Here is a 26,566-nt window from a genome sequence, read left to right as displayed (position 1 = left end):
ACATTCTTCAAAATGTTCTTCAGAAGCAAGAATTGAACACGGGTTTGGAATGACATAAGGGTGAGTAAATTACTGACTTTTTATGTAATGTTAACTTTTTCTGCATTCGACAGTTGAATCACCCTGTATATCAGCAAAAAATATCCAACCTAGAAGACTATAAGAAAGAAAAAAGAACAGAGACAGTGAAGAAAATGAAATGGTACAGTGGGAGTGCCCAGAGTTGATGGTCCCATCTGTCAGGCACATTTCTGCATAATTTCTCTGTAAATAAGTCCTGAACAGTAGCCACATACTGTAGTCACAGACCTAGTGCAACAGTCTGCTTTGCCTTACTTAATCAGAGCCACAGCTGGTCAGCTTGATGAACTGTTTGCTCAACCGATTTTTGTGGCCTTTCTGCCCGTGCCAGAAGCTCAGGGTGATTTTCCACAGGCTCTCAATGGATTCAGTAGGTCCCAATTGATTTCTGAATGAATTCCATAAAGAATAGCTGACTGGTATCCAGTTTCTCCCTGTCAGTTTTTTTTTTACGCTCTCTCTCTCTCTCTGAGGGAGATGTTGAGGCATTATTACTGAACTGCTCTTGGACGTTTTGGGGGGGGAAGAGCTGCACCTTGGCTGGCAGATCTTGCTGTGCAGTTATAGTTAGTGGCAGTGGCTTTGTAACTCTTCAGTCCTGTGGTCATAGCCCAAGAGTGACAGTCATGAAGCGAGTCCGAGCTGCTGATTCCATGAAACATCTATGAGGCAGGAGATGAGCCCTGTATGAGTGGGCCAAACCTCTACCTCTTCACTGCTCTACACAATAATGAGTCCCGCCAATCCTCCGGAAAACACCAGCATATGATGTTTGGCTGTCCCAAATCTCACACTCTTTCACTCAGTTCCTACTTCCTCAATGAAGAATGTCACGTAGTGCACTATATATGCACTTCATTATGATTGCCATAGCTGTCTACATTGTGAGCACCTTTTACATCAAGCAGATTTCCAATTTCAATTTTTTATGTGCTTTACAGCTATTCCATTTTATTCCATTTTGTTTTAATGTCCAACAAACATAGTGAGTGACCCCACAATTTGGTGTCAGTAGTTTTTTTTTTTTTTTTTTTTTAAGAAATTGATACTTTTATTCGTCAAAGATGTATTAAATTAATTAAAAGTGACATTGGAATATATTTCTATTTCTATTTCAAATAATGTCTGTTCTTCAAACATTTGTTCATCAATGAGTCCTGAACTTCCACACTGTTTTAAGAAGCACACCTGTTTTCAACATTGATAATCAGAAATGTTTCTTGAGCATCAAATCATCATATTAGAATGATTTCTGAAGGATCATGTGACACTGAAGACTGTAGTAATGTTGCTGCAAATTCTGTTTTGCCGTCTTAATTCAAATGTATTACAATAGAAAATAGTTATTTTAAATTGTACTAATATTTCACTGATACTTGCTTGAAGCAAAAGTGTTTATGAAATCTCTGAAAAGATCACAGTAACATTCAGGTTTTACAAGTGAATAGCCTAGCTGTATGTAGTCCCACCAGTTAGACCAACACCAAACCAGCATAAGCCAAGCCTAGGCTAGATCACCATGAAACTTCTTATTAGACTAAGCTGTAAAATCATACTCTCACTCACAATCAAATGCCCATATTCTCTCGCTCTCTCTTCCGCACGTGTTGGGGAATCCAGAGAGAGTTGTGGAAATAATGATATTCTGTTTATTCTCTTTTCACCGAAGTTGACATTTTAAAACCGTAATGAGGCATGGGATTGGGAAACTGTGTGTGTGTGTGTGTGTGTGTATGTGGGAGACAGCTGGGCTGGTCCGGTAAAAAAATGGGGTAAATTTCCATAGTCACAGGAGGGCTATCTTTACTCATTCTAAATGTGTTTCCTGTACAACTGATTGTGTTTCCTGTTGTGTGACAGACTCATCCACTTCTACAGCTTTTTTTTCCGCTCATTACCCAGCTGGACTGACACCAACTTGCACAGCTGATAGCCGTCCCATCCTCGTCATGGGCACTTTGATCACTGAATATACTGTTGTAATGAGAGATGAGAATGTTTGACATATTTTTCTTTTTGCCTCCATCTTTTGCAGGTGTGACATTTGCAGCGAAGGGCTATTTTGATGCTCTGGTGAGAATGGGAGAGCTGGCCAGTGAAAGTCAAGGATCTAAAGACCTGGGTGAGTCTCGGCGTCTTGTTTTGCCTCAAGGGAACAGGCAAACTGTGTGGCCTGATCCGACATGACACCACAAAACACGCACTAATGGAACCACATGCTCAGCAAAGTGCCGATGTTGCTTTCATTAGGCCCAACTGTCAGAATTTGTACCTACGAGAAGCTTTTATATCGTACCTTTTTAAACCTGACGCATTTCAGACGTGGTTTATGTACTGGCGTAAATTATTCCTTGTTTCCCATGCTCAAGTTCTGGAGTTTGCTTGGAAAATGAAGTCAAAGGGCTGACAGCATTGGATGGGAATTCATCTGCCGTGCTGCAGGGAAACTTGGCGATGCATCATTTATGATCAGTTTAAAAAGTGAATCTAGTTCGAGGGCTATAACTTCTTGAAATAGCATTTCACTTTCTGCTACAGGGAGGCTGTCAGAATTGTTGGTCGGTTCTTTGTTCTGCCAGGGATGTGAGAGTGGGTGTATATGTGACCCTCAAGATGCTTGTTGCTGATGGGGATCAGCTAGAGGTATGGCAGCATAATCTTGTTTGTATTCGTGATACCATCTCCAATGTCTATTGAACTTTCTAGTCCTTTTGAGCATGGACTAAACCACCTTCTACCTCACTATCAGGAGCCCTGAATGAATTTAGGCTGTAGTTGACTTTTGTTTTGGATACTTTGGGTTTTTCAGACAGACGGTCAGGTGGGAGTCTTTCTGCATGTTACATAGCTAAACCAGACTGCATGTCATTGAATCATTCAATCAATCCATTCGTTCCTATCACTGATCAATTCAAGAGCTGAGCGAGATGCTGTGTTTGACGTTACTTACTGATTGAGTAGGTACAATTGATGAGGAACAAATGTGAAAATGTTTGTTCTGTAACACTGATGGCCCACTTTAGACATTCTACTTAATATAAGTAACTTTGCAACTACATGTCGACTAACTCTTATTAGTAGACTGTCTGCTTAACTGATTAACTTATTTTGATGGTTGATGGTAGAGTTCTGTGCGGGACTGTTTTATTCGTCCCGTTACCGCTAGGTTCTCTTCCACTCTTGCCCGCTATCTGCTTACAATGATTTTCTTCCCGACCCGACCGATCCCGCTAAATCCCACTAATCTCAAATTTAAATTTCCCATAAAGAAAGAGAGGGCAGAACAAATATAAAATGTTGGCTATACAAGAATTTTATGTTGTTTTTGTCTCATCATGATACAGTGAGAACACACACACACAAAAATGTCACAGAGAAAAATAGGCTATATAAAATATGACCTCTGTCACTCAAAATTAAAAGGCAAAAATACGAATAAATGAAAACTGTTGGCTCACTAGCTATACTGCAAAATGAAATCTTTTTTTAAACATCCATGCAAGAACAGAATGTCGCACGCTGACTGGCAATGGTTTCAGTAGCTTACATCTCTCCTCCAAAATCCAAGCACAAAGGCTGAATGTTCTCTCTGAAAGTGCACTCGTGGTCGGGATGTAACGAACATATCTTGCCAGGTTGCTCAGGGCAGGGAACTGGGAACAGTGTGAATGCCACAACTGCAGAAAGTTTTGTTCACTTCAAGTTCAAGCACGGATACACTGTTGTCAAAGGATGTCAGGAGCGGCCGGGCTTTTGTCAGACCGCCCGCTTCTGTCCAAGAGTTACAGACCTGCCTGTGTCAGCTGTGTCGCTTGCCTGTGGCCTCATGGGATAGTAAAGTGTCCATTGAATGCACTCTCCAAAATCTCTGTGAGTGAGTTTCTTTGTCTTTATAAATGAGTCATTGAATCATTCAAGTGAATGATTCAATCAAACACACTGATTCATTTAGGAACCAAGCAAGTGTCTTTATGAATTAGTCATTGAATAATTCGCTCGAATTATTCAATCAAACACTCTGATTAATTCAGGAACTTAACAATGAGTGTCTTTTTATTTATGAGTCATTGAATCATTCAGTCAACTGATTTGTTTAAACTCTCTAATTCACACTGTATCCGAAATCACATAGTCTCCTCTTCTGAATAATTACATAATTTGCAAATATTAATATTTATGTTATGCAGATAAAAAAGTATGTTCTGTATAATATGAATGTAATCAAGAAATACTACATTCATAATTTTTTCATTGTCATGTAACCTACCACTGTCAGTTGCGTCACTACGGGGCCATTCACAAATCCTCTCCCGCTGCATCATGGGATAGTAAAGTGTCCATCATATGTGCGTTTCAGAATGCTGGAAGTAGTTGGTCATCTGGGTACTTTTCACCTACTGTTTTATGAATACTGTGATCTGGACATAATACTCTTTCAAATACTGTTTTTGTCTCCTATATAGTAGGAAAGCATGGCTTATTGAATAATTCGCTCATTCGATTCATTCAGACACACAGATTCATTCATGAACTAAACAAGTGGCTGTCTTTATTAGTGAGTCATTGAATCATGCAATCAATCGATTTAGTTCAAACCCATTGAGTCATTCAGGAAAAAACACCACTACTGTGCTGATCGGAGATGCCGCTTGTGATTCCAGTTTGACTTTTGTTTGGTACTGCTTTTGGTGGAGGTGTATGAAATGTACAGTAAAGTTACTCAATAATGATTTCTTGTACGTAACCAGTAACACACTCGCAATCATGCTGTTGGTCTGAATAGCAGCAGCAAGGCTGTGATTCACAGAATTTAACAGCACGCGTATGTGATATTTACTTAAAGGTTCACACAAAAATAAAAATTCTGTCATCATTTACTCACCCTCATGTCATTCCAAACCTTAAGACTTGTATTCATTTTTGAAAAACAAATGAAGACATCTTTAAATGAAACTGTCCCTCCTTTTGAAAGTCCATTCCACCAAAACATTGCTTAAATAAGTTCAAATAGATCGTAAAAGAAATCCATATGAATTGAGCATTTTTTAGGGATATAAATCTCTGACTTCATTGAAAATATCTTCATTTGTGTGTCTAAGATGAACAAAAGTCATACAGTTTTGGAACAACATGAGAGTAAATGATAACAGAGTTAAAACATTTTGGGTGAACTATCCCTTTGATTATGCCGCATTACAAAAATGTTTGCATAAACTGTCCTTTTCAAGGTATAAATGCTGTTTGAGATGCAGGGTTTGAATTTTATTGGCTCATATCCATCACATTGGGTCATGTTCCTCAGGGCATGAAAGCAGCATCTACGTTATTTCCACAGGGAGTTTCCTGGACTGAGGCAGAGTAAACTCCCCCTTCATATATAATGCAATCAACTGTGCAGTTCATCTCTCATTTGAACTCGCAAAAAGGCATTGGCACTTGAATCCCACTCTCTCGCTCTCACTGAGAGTGAATCAGCCTCAGTGACAGACCCCCTGGACAATACAACACAATGAGGGCCTCTCGAATTACTCTTCATCAACACACAACAAATCATCTGTTATGGGCGAAAGACACTCCTGTCCAAAAATGCACTTTGGTAACCATATATTTTCAGCAAAATTCCATATTTATTACTAAGAATAAAATATTTTTCCCCACTATTTTGAATTTATACTTTCTGTCATTTAGTTGGAACTGTATATTTGATTACGCTAGTGAATAATACTAAACCTTACAAGATAGTTGACCTGGTAACTATAGTTACTGCAAAGATACTATAATTAAATACGGTTGTTCATGTAACATCATAGTGCATTAACATGGTATCTCATTCAAAAAGTATGACACTTTGAAAGATTATGATTATGATGATTATGATTATATTTTTTTCTTTTTTTTCTTGATGACAGTGGTCTACTCTTATTGGTCAGATGGCTCAGTCTGTTGTGATTGGTCTACTTTGCTCTGATTGGTCAGATGACCCAGTCTGTTGTGATTGGTCTATTCTGCTCTGATTGGTCAGATGGCCCAGTCTGTTGTGACTGGTCTACTCTGCTCTGATTGGTCAGATGGCTCAGTCTGTTGTGATTGGTCTACTTTGCTCTGATTGGTCAGATGGCCCAGTCTGTTGAGAGAAGCCTTTTAAGCTGTATGTTATACAACTAAAAAGGTTGTTGACTGTTTTGCATTGTCATTCTCTAATGCCGTTACATGGACTGTAGATAATGGGCAGGTGTGGTTTGTAAGAGGCTTTGCCGTTGTTCCTCAGCAGTGTCACAATGAGTCATTCTGCTCTGATTAAGTGACGAGTGTGTGCTTGTGTGTGTGTGCATTCATTACTCAAGAACCAAAACACCTGCATTATGCATGTAGCTGCTCTCAGTCTGCTAACACACCTGACTATAATTTTCAAGTGAATCCAAAGACCTTGATTAGCCGTTTCAGGTGTGTGATTAGAGTAGCAGCTGAACTCTGCTGGAAGGTCTACATCCAGGAGCAATGTTAAGCTGTGGACACACTAGGCGTCGAGCACGAAAAACACTTTGGGCAACAAATATGGGCAACAGGATGTGATGTCATGGTCTAGAACCTGGGGCATGTTCAAGTTCAAAACGGTGCGCAACGTTTTGCTACGGTTTCCGGGTTGAACGTCATGTTTCCTGGAAGCGGCGTGCACCGGTGTGCAACGGGGTTTGAGATACGTTTTCTCTTGTTTGGTGGGTGTGTCAGAACTGCAGTCCAATCAGCAGCAACATGTATATAAAACACGGGGTATTAAAGTGAACTTGCACAATGGGTTCAAGGAAAGTAATTTACAAATGTGTTCGATGCAGCTCGGTATACGCAACAACTGAGGATATTAGAAGACATGTTTGTCGTAAGTTTTATTGTAAAAATATAGGATATCAACATGATGTAGTTGTTTATATTTTTAGCTTCATTTCAAGTGTATGTCATTTGGTATAGAAATAAACAATGGTAATTAAGTGCTTTTCCTAAAAATGAGAAAGAAAATACAGGGTATTAAAACAGTATGACCTACAAATAAAGTCAGTATGTGAGGCTAAATAGATGTGTTTTAGTCTGAATTAGGTAAGATGTGTGCTTCCATTTCAGTTTCAGCAATCCCTTCACTCGATTGGGATGTTCTCGTTTGTTCTGGGCGGCAAGTGCAGTAACTGTAACATCGAGCATATTTTGTAGTATTAAACACATATTTATACCGACTTCATCAGGCTCAGAAAATTCTTCACAAAGAACACAAAGAATGGCCTTCTCAGCTGCCATAGTTGCAACTCTTGCGTCATCAGAACAGTGTGTTCAACGCATCACCGTTTCTGTTTAAAAAACGTTGTGCAACGTTTTGCCGGGGCTGAACGCAGCCCTGTTCTTAAGTGTTGTTATTGTTAACTTGAACTATTAAATATGGTGGGGGGTTTTTTGTGTGTGTTTTTTTTTTTTCTGCTGAAATAAAATAAAATATAATTAAACATTAGATTAAAAGTTTTACTGAAAATTTGAAATTTTGCCTTGGCAACTGACTGAAATAAAAATAAGTTAATACGTACTAAAATTACTGTAAAACTGAAAAAATAAAAAAGCACAAAACAAAATTACCTAAACTTAACCTGTAATTAAAATGAAACCTGAAAAACAAAGTATACGTTTTATAATAGATTTTATAACTATTATAATAAAGTCATAATGAATTAACATGGTATCTCATTCAAACATTATAAGACACTCTTTAAGATTATAAAAAAAAATTATATACCTCTGTTCTGAATGGTCAGATGACCCAGTCTGTTGTGATTGGTCTACTTTGCTCTGATTGGTCAGATGGCTCAGTCTGTTCTGATTGGTCTACTCTGCTCTGATTGGTCAGGTGGCCCAGTCTGTTCTGATTGGTCTACTCTGCTCTGATTGGTCAGATGGCTCAGTCTGTTGTGATTTGTCTGCTCTGCTCTGATTGGTCAGATCTGTTGCTCAGTCTGTTGTGATTGGTCTACTTGCTCTAATTGGTCAGATATGTTGCCCAGTCTGTCGTGAATTGTCTACCGCTTACAGCATGTGTCATAAATAAAATGGCCATTACCATATCTGAATTTCATACAATAAACACAACACTAGTTTTTAATGATTTATAAATCACAATTAGTAAAAAAAGAAAGAAAAATGTTTAATAGTTAATTTAGTAAAAATGAAATGAATATACAGTCTACAACACTTAACTCTAAAACTTAAACATAGGGTTGTCGATACTAATGAATGCCAGCATAATTTCACAATCCGCTGTACCTATTTATTAGTTGAAAACTATTATATTGAAAACAAGTATAATATCAAATTAAGGAATTTAATTATAATTCTAAATTAACTGATAAAATCTTAAAAGTAATCTCGTTAAGTAATTAAAATAATGGCCTTAATGTAGCCTTCAAATATTAAAGTACATTTTGTTCAAGTTGTCAAGTAATTATTCAAGTAAAGGCAGTATTAAATATTCAAGAAAATAATTGAGAAACAGAAGAAAATTCCAAGTAGCCTAATTAGATTAAATATAAAAAATACTTAATTGGCATGTTTGTCAACTGTTAGATATAAAACTAATAATCTGGTTTTGATGGTGTCTGAGTTTGACTGAGATGCAGGTCTTCATTAAAGTGAACTTTAAATTAGTTTTTTCTTTTGTTTTGCTTTAGGCTTAACTTTGTGTATGTGTTTGATTTGTTTGAGAATAGTAGTTTATTAACCAAAGTTATCCAGCCACAAGCAGTGAGTCGGTTTCTCTTTTTTTTCTTATTAATATTTATTGTTTGTTTATTAATGACTCATTAGACAGCGGTGTGTATGTTAGGCAGATACCCAGCTGAGATGGTACAGTACTCTTTCTACCGATTCTGCAGGAACACTGCTATTATTCCTTTTTGTGTACTTTTTTTTTATTATTATTTATTTATCATCAGCCTAAGTACTAGTACTTTTGACATCCCTACCGCAAACCTTTGATGTTTATATTCTTTATATTTAGCCAAGAGGTCAATCTGTGACATTTAGTTCCTCTATTGGTCAAATGTCACAGATGTGTGTTCATCAGCATTGTCTTCGGCTTCAAACGCAGCTCATCCTGCTCATTTAGAGTGGGAATTATCTCTTTTTTTTTGGTCCACACCCAAACCTCATTTGAGCTTTCCTGCCATGTCTTTCCCAGAGGGATCGCTCAAGGTTATATCCTCTCCCGTGTCAACACACCTACTCGTGAGAACAGGCCCAACTCAAACACACACGTAACACAGAGTTTAGCTCAGTCAGACAGAGCATGATGTGGTACTTCTCCCCGCTCTCAATGAAATGATAAACTGGCCATTACGAGCACAGATACACTCCAACACCGCTGCGACCGCCGACCCGCGGAGATAATGACAGGGTTTTTTTTAACTCTCGGCTGAAATGGAAGACCGCTCCATCTCTGTTTTGGTTAGGAGATATCCTGCGCCGTGAGGTGGAACACTAAATTCTTGTGGGCAATTTGCAGTGCTGTGTGTCTGTCTTCCTTCATGAGAGCCATGGGGGTTCGCGTTGAGACAGACTGTAAATGGTTTCCGCCTACACGCGCTCTCTCTCGCTTCATTCCTTGCTGTTTTTCTTGCATTTCTCGCATTAAACGCCACAGATTCTCTCACTACATATACACACTCACACACACTTGCATAAACATAGTCACGCACTCATAGTTGTGCCTGGACAAATATCGTGCCTTCGTATATGGCGTCCTTGGATGCACAAAGCGCTTGCAGTGGAGAACGCTCATTCTCATCTGAAAGTGAGGCGTGAGGGAGAGCGTACACACACACACACACACACACTATTCCTCCCCCTCTCGCATACACTCCCACGCTCACTGGTTTGTTTAGGATAATGATGCCCCTGTCACCACCTCCCACTCATATCCTCCCACCACATCTCTTTCTCAGTGTTTTACTGCCTTCATTACATCACTATTTTCTACTCTCTGCCTTACACAAGCAGACAGTGGTTGGACTGCTCGTAGACGACACATCACAACACGGCATGCTCACAATCGGCACGCTTACCAAGGTTACGTCGTGTTTTCTCACCACTGTTTTGGTATCTCGTCACGTTTTAAAGGAATGTTCTGGGTTCAAGTTAGGCTCTGTCAACGGCATTCATGTTGTTTACCACAGAAAATCTTTTCAGTTTGTCCCTCAATCAGGATCACAGTAAAGGCATGGTCACATTTTTCGGCAACATCATAATGAAATTTCATTAATTTTGTCTGCAAATAAGTCTGTGGTCCATTGTCAATTGTGTAATGATGTATGAATCTGCGCTCACACAGAAGTCTCTTTCAAACCAAGCAGTTTTCTGTTGGTCAACGGAGTGAAAATACTTGTAGTTTTGTAGTTGCATCATTGAATCATTTTCCTGTTTGAATCAATCTGTATTGTATAAGCGCTATATAAATAAAGGTGACTTAACTAGTGTTGTTAAAGGGGTCATGAATTGAGAAATACAATTTTTCCTTGAGCTTTTGACATAAGAGGTTGTCATATTTTAAGGATATCCTGTAAGTGTCAGAACTGAAAACTACCTTGTTAGTCCAAAAACAGCTTTTATTGAAACCAAGCCCAGAGAACGGCTCATGTTTGAATGTACCCATTTATGACATCATATATAGGTGAAAGATCTGCCTGCTGAAGAAGTTACCACTGTAGCTCCGCCCACTGTATTCACGCATGTCTAAGTAATAGGTAAATAACATACGTGAGCACGCCTTTGAAGAGTACAAAATGTTGTGCAGTGCCAGGTTGTGGAAAAACACAGTCGCTGCATTGGATTTGCAGAGAGCCAGAAATGAAAAAAACAATACTGTGCCTTCTAAATTGGATCCGACAGGAATAGTGCAACACAATTATTCGAGTATAAAAGTTTTTACTGCATCGCCATTGCTTTGTTACAGATCGTTTGATAAGTACTGATTATGTGTACGCATCTAACCAAAATCACCAGTGATTTCTGATATGTAATGATTCATACAGTCAGTTATTTGTCTCAAAACCTTTTAGTGTTGTTTATGTGTCAGTAAATCAATCCAGTGACTAAACAGTCAACTTCACATTGTCTCTCTTAGTAGGATAAAAAATAATCTGTTATTTTACTGTGAAAATTATATATAGAAAGTGATCAAAGAACGCTCCCGTTACAATCGCTGGAGCTGTCAATCAAACAGTGTGAGTTTATCGGTGACTGAGTTCTGGACTCTCGCCAAAACTCCTGTTATAATCAAAAAATCTCTTATTTGCACCGTTAGTTATGATGAAAGCATTTGTTAGTGTGCAGAAATAGTTACAATGACGAGATCACTGCATTCATGCACTCAACCTATCCAAATATAATGCCATAGGTCTAAATATAATGCTATAATAAACACGTATAACGATTAGTTAACCTTGAGAGCTGTAATATAAAAAATGTGGTACGTTTTCAGGAGAGTTCCACATGTAATACTAGCTATTTCATATGCAAAGATGTCAGCCAATCACAGCAGTGGGCGTTTACACTGAAGTCTCACAGCAGACACGCCCCTTCAAACAGAGCGTTCAAATCAGAGGCTAAAATCAGGGTAGGAATAAAGGCCTTTTATTTCTAAATTAAAGCTTTGGACCATTTTCAATTCTAAAAATCATACTTGCATTATAAGTGCACCTCAGGAAACATTATAAAATAATTGAATTCATGACCCCTTTAACACCTTTACATGAAGTATTCAAATAAAAAGCGCTTATTATTTGAACTTGTGATTTGAACTGTTGAAGTTGTTTAAATCATATTTTTTGAGGTGTAACTACTTTAAGCGGATACATTTCTAGTTTTCTTTTTTTTTTTTTTTTTTATGTAATTTATTTCTGTGATGGCAACGCTGAATTTTCAGCAGCCAGAATGAAGGCACTTATTTGAAACAGATTTTTTTTTTTTTTTATATCAGTGCAAATGCCTTCAAAGTAACTTTTGATTTCTCTTAAGGCTTCCTTGTTGAGGAAATTTAAATGTTAATTTCTATTTAAATTCCATTATTTACAGTATTATTCTACTATTTGTCTTACAGTCAAAACTAAGGGATGAGTTAAAATAATTTGATCTGACACACTGTTGTTGACAAAGCTTATTGAACCCAGAACATTCCTAGAAATGAGTTTAATGTGTCTTTAATTGGGTTTTGTTTATTGATGTTCGCCGTGGACTGTACTGTTGCTTATTGAATAAGTCTAGCAAACGGGGAAAAATGTGTCTAAAATCAGGCAGCATCCTTCACTGCTTTAGTTAAGTTGCTTGTGAAACAGTTACCATGAGAACAAAGCTTGATGAAATTCGCCTCTCTCTTCTATTCAGATATTAATGTTGTTTTGATGTTAGGCTTCCATTTAATGTGATAAATTAAATAATTATCATTCATGCCTATTTTTTTTATATATTTTTTAATATTCAGTTTCCGGATAAATTATAACTGACTGATTTAATCTCATTTGTATTACATTCTGCCGTACACAATATCTAGACAAGAGCCTGATGGTGCGTCACGTCACTGCATGCCACAATAGCTTGAGGTCATTCATACTGGAAGCTTCACAGCTATACATCTCCGAATGTTTACTTACAACCAACTGTACACCTGAGGACAAACTCTGGATCCTACTTTATATTCAACAGAAATCCATTTTATGTAAAAATAAAATTTGCATAGAGACCGTTTAAGAATAGTGAAATCATTTAACATAAAATCTTCTATTTTAGTATCATTTAGAAACAAAAGATGATTTAAATTAGTAGGCCGGAGACGAAATACATCCCAAGCTGTCTTTGAGGTCGCATACGTAAAACATTGACTTTGAAGTTCTCCTATTATGCTTTTTCGGATATATCCTTTCATGTTGTGTTATATAGCTGTTTGTGCATGTAAGAAGTCTGCAAAGATCAAAGTGCATGACAAATAGTTATTGAAATAACTAATTCTGAACTGCCTGAAATGAGTCGTCAGCAATTCCGGTCTCACTTCCTGTTACATACATACACAACAATGTAACTCATAATGCCAGCCTATGGTCTGCTAATGACGTCTACCTTCACCCGCCCTTGAACATTGCTGTAGCTGAGGCCTGGAAGAGTTTGGTTCATGTTGTCAACATGTCGAGAATATGCTGTTTTCTGTGCTGCGAAAGCAAATCAACTTTGCATGAACTTCCAAAGGACGAGGACTTGAAGATTTATCGTAAAACCGATGCCATCGTTACTGTTCATATTACTGTGTATCAAGTGCTGAAGAAGATTCAGAGCTGAATTTCAGATATGCAAATGGACATTTGGTTTCTGATAAGTGTTGTAAGTGGTAGACCAATCAGAACAGACTGGGCCATTTGACCAATCAGAGCAGAGTAGGCTCTTGGAAAGGAGGGGTTTAGAGAGACCGAATCCTTTATCGAATTTTCAGACACTGTGATAAAAGAGGTGATGCTGCAATGTATATTATAAGCAAATTAAAGATTTTTTTTGGCCTTTGGATGCATGTAAACCTTTTGAAGGAGACCTCCAAAACAAAAATTAGGAACCTTTAAAATAGCATAATAGGGGCACATTAAGACCAACGAGAAGCATTTACCAACCTGTTGCTTCAACATTGGACTGAACAAACACAAACACAAACAGTACACTTTAGTCCTTTAACCATAGGGGCTTTCGCAGCGGGTAGTTCTAGGAACTAGCCACCAGTGTGATTCCCCAAGAACTAATGGTTCTCTTAGGAACATTTTCCTGGTTGCATGAGCACACAGCACCGCCAGTAGGAAATCTGGAGTGACGTAAGCTGCGCTTGATGTTGTGACTTTTATTTTGACACCGTGACGGACCTTTATTTAGCCTGAGCCTGAGCACACAGCATTCATTAGTTTACAATCTGTCTAACAGTCCTGTCTAATATGTTATTCGATAGAACTGTTATACATAAAAAGACAGTATAAAAGGCATTAGCGTATGCCGTGTGGCTGATGTCCAGTGTTGCTAGCGGAGCAGAAAGACATAATCATGTTTCGCATGGTCCCCTCAAAGTTGCGTTGGATTTTCTCCTCAACGTAAAGGTTAAAAGGCCCATTTATCTCTGTTTGCTATATTTGTAGAGTTCTTTTCTGGGGTAAATATATAGGCTATAATCTGTTTTCACACAGCTTTTTTTTTTTTTTAAAGGCGGGTTCGGCCAATCAGCGTACACTAACGTCACTGGTAGTTCCTATAGAGCTGGTTTAGACCCTTCTCTGAAGTAGGAGCTAAATTAGTTCCTCCAAAAAGTGTTCCTAGAACTTTAAATCGTTCCTAATTCCTGCGGTGCGAACACGCCAAAATCCGGGTACTTCCGGGTAGTTCTAGGACCTTTGAGAGGGTTTCTCTGATGCGAAAGCCCCTCACGTAGCACTTCTCTACCCACGGCTGCCTTTTCGAACTGCAGGCACTGCAATGCATTCTCTATGGGTTCCGGGAGGGCTCGCACTAACGTGCTTTTGTCATCATACGTAAACTTCACTTGTGCAGCGATTGGTGGAAACAAATAAACCTCTAATAATATTTAGCCATAAGACATCCAATAATTTCCTCAGTGCATAACTTACATTTCACGGACATATTCTCCATCTGTAAATGTTAGAAAGTCAATATTTCCAGTTTGCTGTCATGACTAGGCGAGCTTTCTGCAAGCTAAACTTCCGTGAACGAGCGCCGCCGCGTGCATGCGCACCGAACAGACGGAGACTAAAATATACATTAGCACTAAATTCTAAATATATTTAGCTAAAATATTTGTTGTTGAATATTTGTTGTTGTTGGTGAACATAAATGTGCTAGAGAATTTCAAACCTACATGTGTATTTTTATGATATTAGCTTTGATTGTTTTTGTTTTTTTTAGTTTAGTAAATTTAACTACTTCTTTAAAAAGCATTATTTTATTTTTAGATTGTAATGTTGCAATGTTAGAATGTAATGTGATTTGACCCCTTTTTTGGATAGACTGCAGATAGACAGCAAGGTTACACTATGTTTGTTTTTATAACCTTCAATATGAACATTGTTTGTAGGACAATATTGATCAGGATATTAAATATAAAAAAAAAATAGTTTTTTTTATTCAAATAGAAAAATAATAATTAAATACTCAGATTATACCATACATCGCCATTTAGCCCAAAAATTCAGATTTATTTGGCAATTGGCTATTTCCCAACCCTACCGGCTGAAGTTTTAGCTAAACTTTAGGCTAATGATAGCTACATTATTATCACTGTTAAATTGTTATTTAACAATTAGCCTACATTCAGTCCTGGATTAATAATTCAGTTTGTTGTGCCCCCCTCCCAAATTTTTTTTAGCACCAGCCGCCACTGACTCTAAGAGACTAGTCTTACAAGATAGACTTCAAATTATGACTGTTCATAGCTTTTTTTTTTTTTTTTTAAGTCCGTTACATAAAAATGTAGATTAGCCTAATTTGATACCGAAAATGACTGACTGCCCCTGAGTAACTGCTACTGGGTCATACTAGAATTTAATACACTGTCTTAACATAATGTTTATGCAACCGGCCCCAGAACATTAATTTCCGGAATTAATATTTATGCCTGACAGAAAGAAACTTCCTGAGGAGAGAAGACATGACTAAGAGAAGTCGTCTTTAACAATGCTGTTCAAACTTTTTAAAAGCGTAACTTTTAAGCAGAGTGACTGACATTTGTGTAAAGTTTCATTTTTTTTAAGCTTTAAATGGTTTTTCATATGAGTGTTTCTATGGCAACTAGACTTTTAAAACAGTGTAGTATCAGAGACAGAATGAAAGTCCCACCTTGCATTAAAAAAAAGCCTCATTCATATTTGGCACTGTCTCGTCTTATTGCTGCCAAAGCTTTTAGCCATAATTTCAGTTAAAGAAGCTAAATGCATTATACCATTTCATCAGTTTTTATTGATGATTTGAAGTGCGATATTACTTTGATAGAAAATAGCTCCCATGGGCATCAAGGTGCCAAGATGGCTGGTCTAGTGAACTGACTTGCTTTAAAGGGACTGTGATCGTTGTAATTGTGAAAAGAGGCTGCTGAGTTAAATTTTTCAGATTGTTTCTGCGGCCATGTCTATAATGGGGGAAAAACTGTTACATAATTGGGACTCATCAGCATTTACGCCCCTCTGAGCGGCAAATGATGTGGTGATATGCCGTTTTAATTTCCTGTCTGGTCTGAAGCACTTCCCTCAGTGGTTTAGGTTGAGTGGCCAGTGAATTAGTTCAGAGATATTGATACAGAAAGAACTCAGTGACACAATTTGTTCCTCAGAGATCCACAAAGGTGGCCTGCGATTTACCTCAGTTTGAGAATTGTTTTGAGTAATGCAAGTACAGCTCCTATCTAATTGAATGAGGAAATATTGAACTAAAACTGTTTGCCAGACTCAAATTTATACAACATATTTAAGGCAATACATACCAGGCAAATTGCTGTTTTTCATGCACTGGTCAATTTTGAGATGGGCTATTTTGCCTCCAGAACTATTTCTTTTAGACTAGTGGGAAGAAAACATCCAAAAATACACGGTTAAGTGTTTATTTTATTACGCTTTATCTATTTGCGTCTGTAGATTTAAATTATAATGCATATCTTCAAAGGCCTTTTTCTCACAGCGAGTTTTTTCTCCTCCACTGAGCCAGAAATCTCTACTTCAGTAAGACTTACATTCACCAACGTTTTCTTCATATCTTATGTTATAAAGGGTTTTACAGAGGGATTTATTTTCAGATTCATATAGATTTGAATGGTATCATACAGCTCATGAATATTAATTCCGGCAGTTAAAGTTCTGATTGGCTAAAAGGTGTCCGATGGGCCAAAGGCAGCCAAAGGTCTAAAGTGTACCGTTTGTGTTTGTTCAGTCCCGGTCTACTCTGCTCTGATTGGTCAGATAACCCAGTCTGTTGTCATTGGTCTTCTCTGCTCTGATTGGTCAGATGACCCAGTCTGTTGTCATTGGTCTTCTCTGCTCTGATTGGTCAGATGACCCAGTCTGTTGTCATTGGTCTACTCTGCTCTGATTGGTCAGATGACCCAGTTTGTTGTGATTGGTCTTCTCTGCTCTGATTGGTCAGATGACCCAGTCTGTGGTCATTGGTCTTCTCTGCTCCGATTGGTCAGATTTGTTTGTAGTCTTTTTACGGACTATGTATTAAGAAGGTGGTACTTATTTTATTAGAGCCGCCATATTTTTCATTACAAATTTCTCCCATTCATTGTAATGCCAGTGGGTCATAGCATTGAAAAAGCAATTAAGCACTTATTAATATTTGTAATTCATCTTTTTGATGTTCATATGTCATGTATGTCAGACAGAAAAGAGGCTAATGGCTCTAGTAAGCCTAGGAGTTGTGTTATTTGCTTAGGAGGGAAGGTGTTTTGTGCAGTCAATCTATAACTTGTAGTCCTATGATAACTTCTGAGTCTGACATCTCTCTCTCTCTCTCTCTCTCTCTCTCTCTCTCTCTCTCGTTCACCTGGGCCTGTCGGAATGAGAGCAGCGGAGCTCTTTTATTAGCCCTGTGCCTCGGTCCCAGGAGCCCTACTTTCTCCTGCTCTATTTCTGAGAGCTGCACTGCATGCTGGGAGAACGAGGGCCCACACACACTCCCTCACCTTGCCCTTGATTTGCTGTCTTGGCATATATGTGCCGAGTGTCTTGATCCATGAAAGCCTTGTGTATGTATGTTGCGTCTGGCATGGCTTTTATAGAGTTCAGAGCTGGAATAGTTAATAAGCTTCTCCAGCCCCATGAAATTAGAGGCTTTCTGCTTTTCATCCTGTAGTGCTTTATTACAGAGATGGCTTCCTCTCAATTGCTGTTATTATAATATATCCTTTCTTTATCTTGCTTGCTTCTTTTTTTAACTATCATGATCTTTTTGTCTTCAGACCCCTCACTTCTCTTAGAGGTCATGTCATGAAAAACAGTTTATTTTTTCTTGCTTTTTAGAAATAAGAGTTGAGGGTACACATCAGTAGTGGCTGAAACTCAAGAAGCTTAATTATATACACAAAATAATGAATTTATTTGATAGAAAATGCAGTAAAACCTAATATGGTCATATACTTACAATCTAAAATAACTTTTCTATTTGAATATAATATATTCTAATTCTATTATTTATTCTAAGTAATCCATTCTAATTACCATAGTAATTAGAATGGCTCCATGTCCCAAAACATTGTAATACCTTGGTATTTTTTGTGTTAAACAGTCAAAATAACTTATCTTTCCTCTTGCAGCGTCTTCTCTTCTCTGATGATGTGTTTACTGGCGTGAGGGCGGGATCAACCTGTCACTCACATGAGATCCACCAATAGCAAACCACAATCATCCAATCAATTCCCCATGGACAAAATCAAGTCCCGCCCTACATTTTTTCTTGTTCAAGGAGGGGTGTGTGTGTGTGCGCGCGCTCGCATAACCCATAGCAAAACTATACCGCTCAAAGAGAAGAGCAGTTTAATCATATAAATAGCTGGAGACAGGTCATGTCAGGGCAGAGATCCTGTCCTATTGACCCAATAAAATCCCTCCACTGACGTGGCTTCTTCACCTCAGCATATAGGACAGTTACAGCACTGTTCAAAGACACAAATCACTGAATTCTCCAATGAAGTTTAGCTGAAGCCAGCATTAATGTACTGTATAGACGAGAGTAAAAGCCCAAATCTGAAGGTAGAAACAAAAAAACTTTAGAAACAAATACCAGCATTTCTAAATTCTTCTGTATGTTTTATTGGTATTTCCTGCAAATATAGCATTATATAATAATAATTACATTGGCATTTATGGAAGATCTGTTTACTTTGCATTAAGAAATCTTTGGTCCCACTTTATATTATGTCTTTAACTATGTACAGTAGTTGCATTAACAGAAAATCATTATTAGGTACAATGTACTTATTGCTATTCATTTACTAATAATTTTGAATGTTATTACATAGTATTTAAAGACACTTAATATAAAGTGGGACCAAATCTTTCTTTTTTTTTTTACCATGGAGTGCCATGGTATATAAATACAATAATCATTCAGTACCATGGTTAAAGCACCATTACGTACAAAATGTTCCCAACATTAACAAAAATAAACAAATAACTGCACATACAATTCCTGTGGTTTTTCAAGGGTTTGTGTGAGTGAGCATCTGTGTGTTTTCAGCTTTGTTCGCCATAAGAAGCTACAGAATTTGAGGATCAGGAAAAAGAGGGAAAATAACGTGGTTTTTCAAGGGTTTGTGTGAGTGAGCATCTGTGTGTTTTCAGCTTTGTTTGCCATAAGAAGCTACAGAATTTGAGGATGAGGAAAAAGAGGGAAAAGAACGTGGTGGAGATGAGAGAGTCTGTAATCCTGACAGACAACACAGTATGTGAATGTAGCCATTAGAGCTGACAGGGGCGCTGCTTACACTCCCAAACTGCAGTTTTTGGCAGATTTGGCAGTGGAGGGCAAGTGTGAGGGATCCTCTCGGCACAGGCTGTGCTCCTCAGCTGACGGGAGGTGGAACGACTATGATAGGACTAATATGAGGTTCCATTAGGCAGAAGAATATACACCTGCTGGAAATGAGAATATTCCTGAACTATGGCAAAAAAAACATCCATTGACTTTATCTAGCCATACACTCATTCTCCAAATCAATCTGTTCTTAGAAGAAACCTTTTCCTGCCTTGTTGTGACATGTTCGGTGTAGAGCACATTGATTCAGATGACCTCAGATGTGTCTTGACAGGAACACATTGCCACAAAGCGCATTTTAAAGGCCGTTGCTTTAGTGCTGTAGCATTTCATTGTTACGCTATAAGCTGTTTTACAACTAACTAGAGTTGTCAAAAGTACCGACTTCAGTAGCGAAATGTAAAAAATTTGATGAGACCAGCATTTCCCTCTAGCGTTTTGAGCGCTGTTGAACGGATTCTTTAACACCCCTGATTGGTCGTTGTGTTGACGCTCTCAACATATATGTCTGTGATTGGCTACAATGATCAACGCTTCAAAAACATGTTGTCTTTGACACACTTCATCGAGTGCTTACACAGATACACACGGTAGCATTTGAAAGCAGCGTCTATCAGCGGATCCAATATTAGGGATATTAGCCTGCTTTTAAACGCTCCATGTGTATCTGTGTAAGCGCTCTGTGAAGAGTGTCAAATATGTCATTGGTGATCATTGTAGCCAATCACAGACATGTATGTTGAGCGTGTCAACACAATGGCCTATCAGTGACATATATGTTGAGCACATCAACACAATGGCCAATCAGAGACATATATGTTGAGCACATCAACACAATGGCCAATCAGAGACATATATGTTGAGCGCGTCAACACAATGGCCAATCAGAGACATATATGTTGAGCACATCAACACAATGGCCAATCAGAGACATATATGTTGAGCGCGTCAACACAATGGCCAATCAGAGACATATATGTTGAGCACATCAGCACAATGGCCAATCAGAGACATATATGTTGAGCACATCAACACAATGGCCAATCAGAGACATATATGTTGAGCACATCAACACAATGGCCAATCAGAGACATATATGTTCAGCGCATCAACACAATGGCCAATCAGAGACATATATGTTGAGCACATCAACACAATGGCCAATCAGAGACATATATGTTGAGCGCGTCAACACAATGGCCAATCAGAGACATATATGTTGAGCACATCAACACAATGGCCAATCAGAGACATATATGTTGAGCGCGTCAACACAATGGCCAATCAGAGACATATATGTTGAGCACATCAGCACAATGGCCAATCAGAGACATATATGTTGAGCACATCAACACAATGGCCAATCAGAGACATATATGTTGAGCACATCAACACAATGGCCAATCAGAGACATATATGTTCAGCGCGTCAACACAATGGCCAATCAGAGACATATATGTTGAGCACATCAACACAATGGCCAATCAGAGACATATATGTTGAGCGCGTCAACACAATGGCCAATCAGAGACATATATGTTGAGCACATCAACACAATGGCCAATCAGAGACATATATGTTGAGCACATCAACACAATGGCCAATCAGAGACGTATATGTTGAGCACATCAGCACAATGGCCAATCAGAGACATATATGTTGAGCACATCAACACAATGGCCAATCAGAGACATATATGTTCAGCGCGTCAACACAATGGCCAATCAGAGACATATATGTTGAGCACATCAACACAATGGCCAATCAGAGACATATATGTTGAGCACGTCAACACAATGGCCAATCAGAGACATATATGTTGAGCGCGTCAACACAATGGCCAATCAGAGACATATATGTTGAGCACATCAACACAATGGCCAATCAGAGACGTATATGTTGAGCACTTCAACACAATGGCCAATCAGAGACATATATGTTGAGCGGGTCAACACAATGGCCAATCAGAGACATATATGTTGAGCACTTCAACACAATGGCCAATCAGAGACATATATGTTGAGCGCGTCAACACAATGGCCAATCAGAGACATATATGTTGAGCGCGTCAACACAATGGCCAATCAGAGACATATATGTTGAGCGCGTCAACACAGTGGCCAATCAGAGACATATATGTTGAGCGCGTCAACACAATGGCCAATAAGAGACATATATATATTGAGCGTGTCAACACAGTGGCCAATTAGAGACATATGTTGAGCTTGTCAACACAATGGCCAATCAGAGGTCTACTAGCTAAGTACATTTGAAACTAGACAAGCAAATAATGATAAATCTATCAGATCACATGATTTTTACAAAAAAAATATATTTTGATAAATTAATTATATTTATCTAGCACAGATCAAATAAAATCACTGCTTCAAACTTATATACATTGAATAGCAAATGAATAACTCTCTGAATTGTATAACTGCAGGGAAAATGCCATTTTGTTGCTAAATATATATTTTGGCTACAATAAGTCTTCTGGTTGCACTAGTAATGATGACTCTGATTCTGTGAATCATTTTTTTAATTAGTTAATCGAAATGAATCACCCAAACAAACAGTTAAGTTCAAATGAATCAGACTTCCCCATGCACACTGTAATTGTTGTTGGTCTGTTTCACACATCTTCAATCCTGCTCCTGCAGGTCCGCCTTCCTGCAGAGTTTGTCTCCAACACACCAGCCTGGAAGTTTCCCGGGATCCTGGAGACCTGGAGCTGGTTCAGGTGTGTTTAATTAGGACTGGAGCTGAACTCTGCTGGACGGTGGGCCTTCAGGAGCAGGATTTGGACACCCCTGATTGTGAGCTTAGCTGCAGCATAACCGCAACCACAGGCTCATGCTGCATGAAAGAACTGCAGCTGTGTGCAGAAAATAATGTGATGTTTGTGTTCGGCTTCATAAAACTCTCCATCGCAAAGGATTGTGCTGATAAGAAGATTTACAATGCTTTTTCCTCTATATTTTGTTCATGCTTGTCGGTTTAGTGTGCAAATTGCAGCAATGTGGGCTCAGCAATGATTATGCATCATTACTGCAGATGCAAGATGCCAGACATTCACACATGCTGTGGTTTGCAGAAACAAAGAATTGGCAATTGTTTAGTGAAAAAATGGTTGAGAAATGTTTAAAGTGCCCCTATGCTATTTTACATTTTTCTAATTTAGTTTTTTTGAGGTCTCCTACAATAGGTTTACATGCATCCAAAGTTGAAACGGTTCGATGAAGGATTCGGTCTCTCTAAAGCCCTCCTTTCCAAGAGCCTACTCTGCTCTGATTGGTCCGATGACCCAGTCTGTCGTGATTGGTCTACTCTGCTCTGATTGGTCAGATGGCCTAGTCTGTTGTGATTGGTCTACTCTGCTCTGATTGGTCAGATGACCCAGTCTGTCGTGATTGGTCTACTCTGCTCTGATTGGTCAGATGGCCTAGTCTGTTGTGATTGGTCTACTCTGCTCTGATTGGTCAGATGACCCAGTCTGTCGTGATTGGTCTACTCTGCTCTGATTGGTCCGATGACCCAGTCTGTCGTGATTGGTCTACTCTGCTCTGATTGGTCAGATGGCCTAGTCTGTTGTGATTGGTCTACTCTGCTCTGATTGGTCAGATGACCCAGTCTGTCGTGATTGGTCTACTCTGCTTTGATTTGTCCGATGACCCAGTCTGTTGTGATTGGTCTACTCTGCTCTGATTGGTCAGATGGCTCAGTCTGTCGTGATTGGTATACTCTGCTCTGATTGGTCAGATGACCCAGTCTGTTTTGATTGGTCTACTCTGCTCTGATTGGTCGGATAGACCAGTTTGTTGTGATTGGTCTACCGCTTACAACGCGGATATTACCATATCTGAATTTCAACACCAAAGCTTCCTCAATGCCCGTATACTGTACTGTTATATGAACATTAATGATGGCGTTGGTTTTACCGTATTAATTCCAGTGTGAGTCCTCGTCCTTTTGAAGTGAAGCAAAGTGGATTTGCTTTCGCAGCACAAAAAATCAGCGTCTTCTCGACATGTAAACGACACAAACCAAACGCCTGTGGGCCTCAGCTACAACTACTCTGTTTGAAGGACAAAGTCAACGTTGTTCATGAGAAGCCAATAAAGACCATACCATTATGAAAAAAAATTTAATGTATGTAGGTTCGAGCAGGAAGTAAGACTGGAATTACTGACGACTCGTTTCAGGCAGTTCAGAATCGGTTCTTTGTTTTAGGAGACTTTTTAAACTCGATTTATTGAGCACTTTGATCACATTTTACATTCACAAACAGCTATATTACACGGGTAATATCCGCAAAAAAAAAACATAAAAGGGGCACTTAAACAAATCAGCAGCAATACCATGTGGCAACTACCATTAGAAATGAATACATTTAAATCACACATGATCTGTCTCCTGTCAGGTACCTTAGTGAAGTAAATGAAAACTGGAGGACTTAATGTTACCATGACAGTATAACATTTTCATATCACGATAATTACTGAAACTTTATCATGGTATTGAATTGCATTACAAGCACAAGCTAAAAAAGATAATTCAACTTCAGTGCTTTTTTTTTCAAATAACAAAGATAACCTTGATCATTTAAATACAATAAAACAATACACAGTAAAATTGTATGAAGCAAACAAATGATTCCAACAAATGAAAGTGCAAAAGTACACAACTATAAAGGACAATTATTAAGAATCAGAACATTTTCAACCAATATTTAGATATCATTTCTGGGATGGCATGTTTTAGTTCAGATTCAAATGTAAAAATGTATTTATGTAAACAAATGTTTGAAAATGTCATCTTTAAATATTTGATGTTGTTTGATACACGTAATAGTAGCTAATACAAAAATCTGATTGGTTGTTTGAAAACATTTAAATACTGTTTAACTTTTTTAACTTTTTTTTTTTCTCCATTACAAGTGGGTGTCAGAAAGAAAGTTGCGCAGTGCTATTTTATGTTCAGGGTTAACCACTGTATTCCTGCTTTTTAATAATTTATAATACAAAGTATCTAGAATTATTTACTGTATTTTGAGGTGTCCACGATAACTATCGAGCATTTTCATTTCCGCAATATATCGTATTGCAGAATACCAGCTGCTATTTTTTTTCTGTTCTATATGATTTGTCTGTCAATGAATAGGGAAAACGTGTGGAAAACCGTGAATTGTCGCCATTCTGTAAGAGTTCGATTTGTACATTGATAATTGTTCATCTTGTACATAATGTATAATGCACTGCTGCAAATTATATACAAACACTATCATAATGTACACTTTTAACAGCAAGAAAACTTGTCAAAATAATACGACGTCTTATTTTAATTGACAACACATCTCATTTGTGATCATATTTTCCATTGTAACGCAGTCCACCAATAACATTAGAGTATGAGCGCCCACTACACCAACAACAATACACCCACTGGACAGCTTCCAGTGATTAAAGTCACTGCATGCATGCACAATACTGTATGACACAACTAAGTACTATTTGATGTACTAGATGCACCAGTGCACCATGGGATACATGTGTTTTGTCAGAAGCTGCACCATGGGGAGTGATGTAATCTGCTTTCTATACAAAAAGACAAAGGAGGCTACGCATCTCTATGTTAAGCTGATAAACAAAGTCCTCCATTTTGTTCTTCAGAATCTCGGTTTGGCTGGAAGCCTCAATGTTTCGACTGTTTCCATGACACCCTGCAGCGATCCACACTTGACCATTGTCAGTGATTCACTTGTTCTCCTCTTCCCAAACTGGTCCGGCCTGTCGGGTTTGCCTGCGGCTGCCGCGTCTCTCCGCTATCTGCGTTAGTTTCAGAAATGATGATGACACTCCTGCGCTTCAGATGTTCTCACATAAATGTTTGCATAGAGCCGGTGAGGTGAGGCGGGGACTGCAAGTTTGCGGCGACTTATTTGACTAGATAGACTCGATCCAAATGTTGTGTTTTTTTTCTCACAGACACACACACACACACACACATTTTTCTCTCCGAGTAGAGACATGCAAGACTACAGGCGCAGACTTTCCCAAGACAACCTGCTCTACTGAATGACAGGTATCTGTTGTTCTCTGCTAGTTGCGACAGAGAAGGAGAGTTTTAAATGTCTTATTTTATAAGCTGTCCTAATAAAAACTATTATTATTATTATAAAAAAAAATAATACACTTCACTGTTTTATTTCAATACTTTTGGCAAAATCATAAAAAATGGCAAAATCAATAATTGTAATAATAATAAATATTATTAATAAAATAATAATTATTAGTATTATTATCATATAATTTGAATTATTAATAATGATGATGGTAATGATAATTATTATAATAAAATTCACCATCATAAATGTTTTATTTAGATATTTGTTATTATTATTATTATTATTAGTAGTAGTAGTAGTAGATGTAGTAATGTAATATAATAATAATAATAATAATAATAATTTTATATATATATATATATATATATATATATATATATATATATATATATATATATATATATATATTATATATAGTTTTAAAATCACCTAAATTATTATTATTATTATTAGTATTTTTATTATTGATATATACAGACACCAGATATAATTTTTTATATCTAAAGGACACATTAGTTCATTAATGTAAGTGAGGATAGCAAAATAAAGTAAACCGTGACATATTATACCCAAAAATCCTTCAGACAGTGGACTACCAGCAAAATTTATAAAAATTTGGGACCAAAAATTATTCAGACACTTTGACCTGACCATGTTTTGCTTAAGTGCTTTTTCTTTAATTGCTAATGCAACCTTTTTATACCACAGACTGAACAAAATTAAGCATTGCTGGTAATTGGTTGACCTGAACTGGTATTATCTTATTGTGTACTT

General features: G+C 37.9%; 1 protein-coding gene and 1 long non-coding RNA gene across 10 annotated transcripts in view; both read left to right on the top strand.

Moving 5' to 3' along the window:
* The window catches only part of baiap2a (BAR/IMD domain containing adaptor protein 2a), a 98,807-nt gene that overhangs the window by 30,803 nt on the left and 41,438 nt on the right, over positions 1-26,566 (top strand). For 6 of the 7 annotated variants that reach the window (XM_082142778.1, XM_082142777.1, XM_082142776.1 and 3 more), the window contains exon 3: positions 2,117-2,203. The exons of the other annotated variant lie outside the window; for it this stretch is intronic. In XM_082142778.1, the coding sequence (XP_081998904.1) occupies positions 2,117-2,203 (87 nt within the window). The remainder of the gene's footprint in view (positions 1-2,116; positions 2,204-26,566) is intronic. 7 annotated transcript variants of the gene reach the window in all.
* Positions 17,640-22,891, top strand: LOC309480318. Of its 3 annotated transcripts, none has more exons than XR_014199584.1 (4): positions 17,640-20,646; positions 20,797-20,966; positions 21,117-21,206; positions 21,237-22,891. It is a non-coding gene; the product is annotated as an uncharacterized lncRNA (long non-coding RNA). The 3 variants fall into 3 exon arrangements; XR_014199585.1 differs by having other exon boundaries at positions 20,997-21,206; positions 21,317-22,891; XR_014199586.1 differs by having other exon boundaries at positions 20,997-21,206.

The sequence above is a fragment of the Leuciscus leuciscus genome (genome assembly GCF_965113295.1).
Source record: "Leuciscus leuciscus genome assembly, chromosome: 1".
Lineage (NCBI taxonomy): Eukaryota > Metazoa > Chordata > Actinopteri > Cypriniformes > Leuciscidae > Leuciscus > Leuciscus leuciscus.
This window is presented reverse-complemented; position numbering and strand designations above follow the sequence as displayed.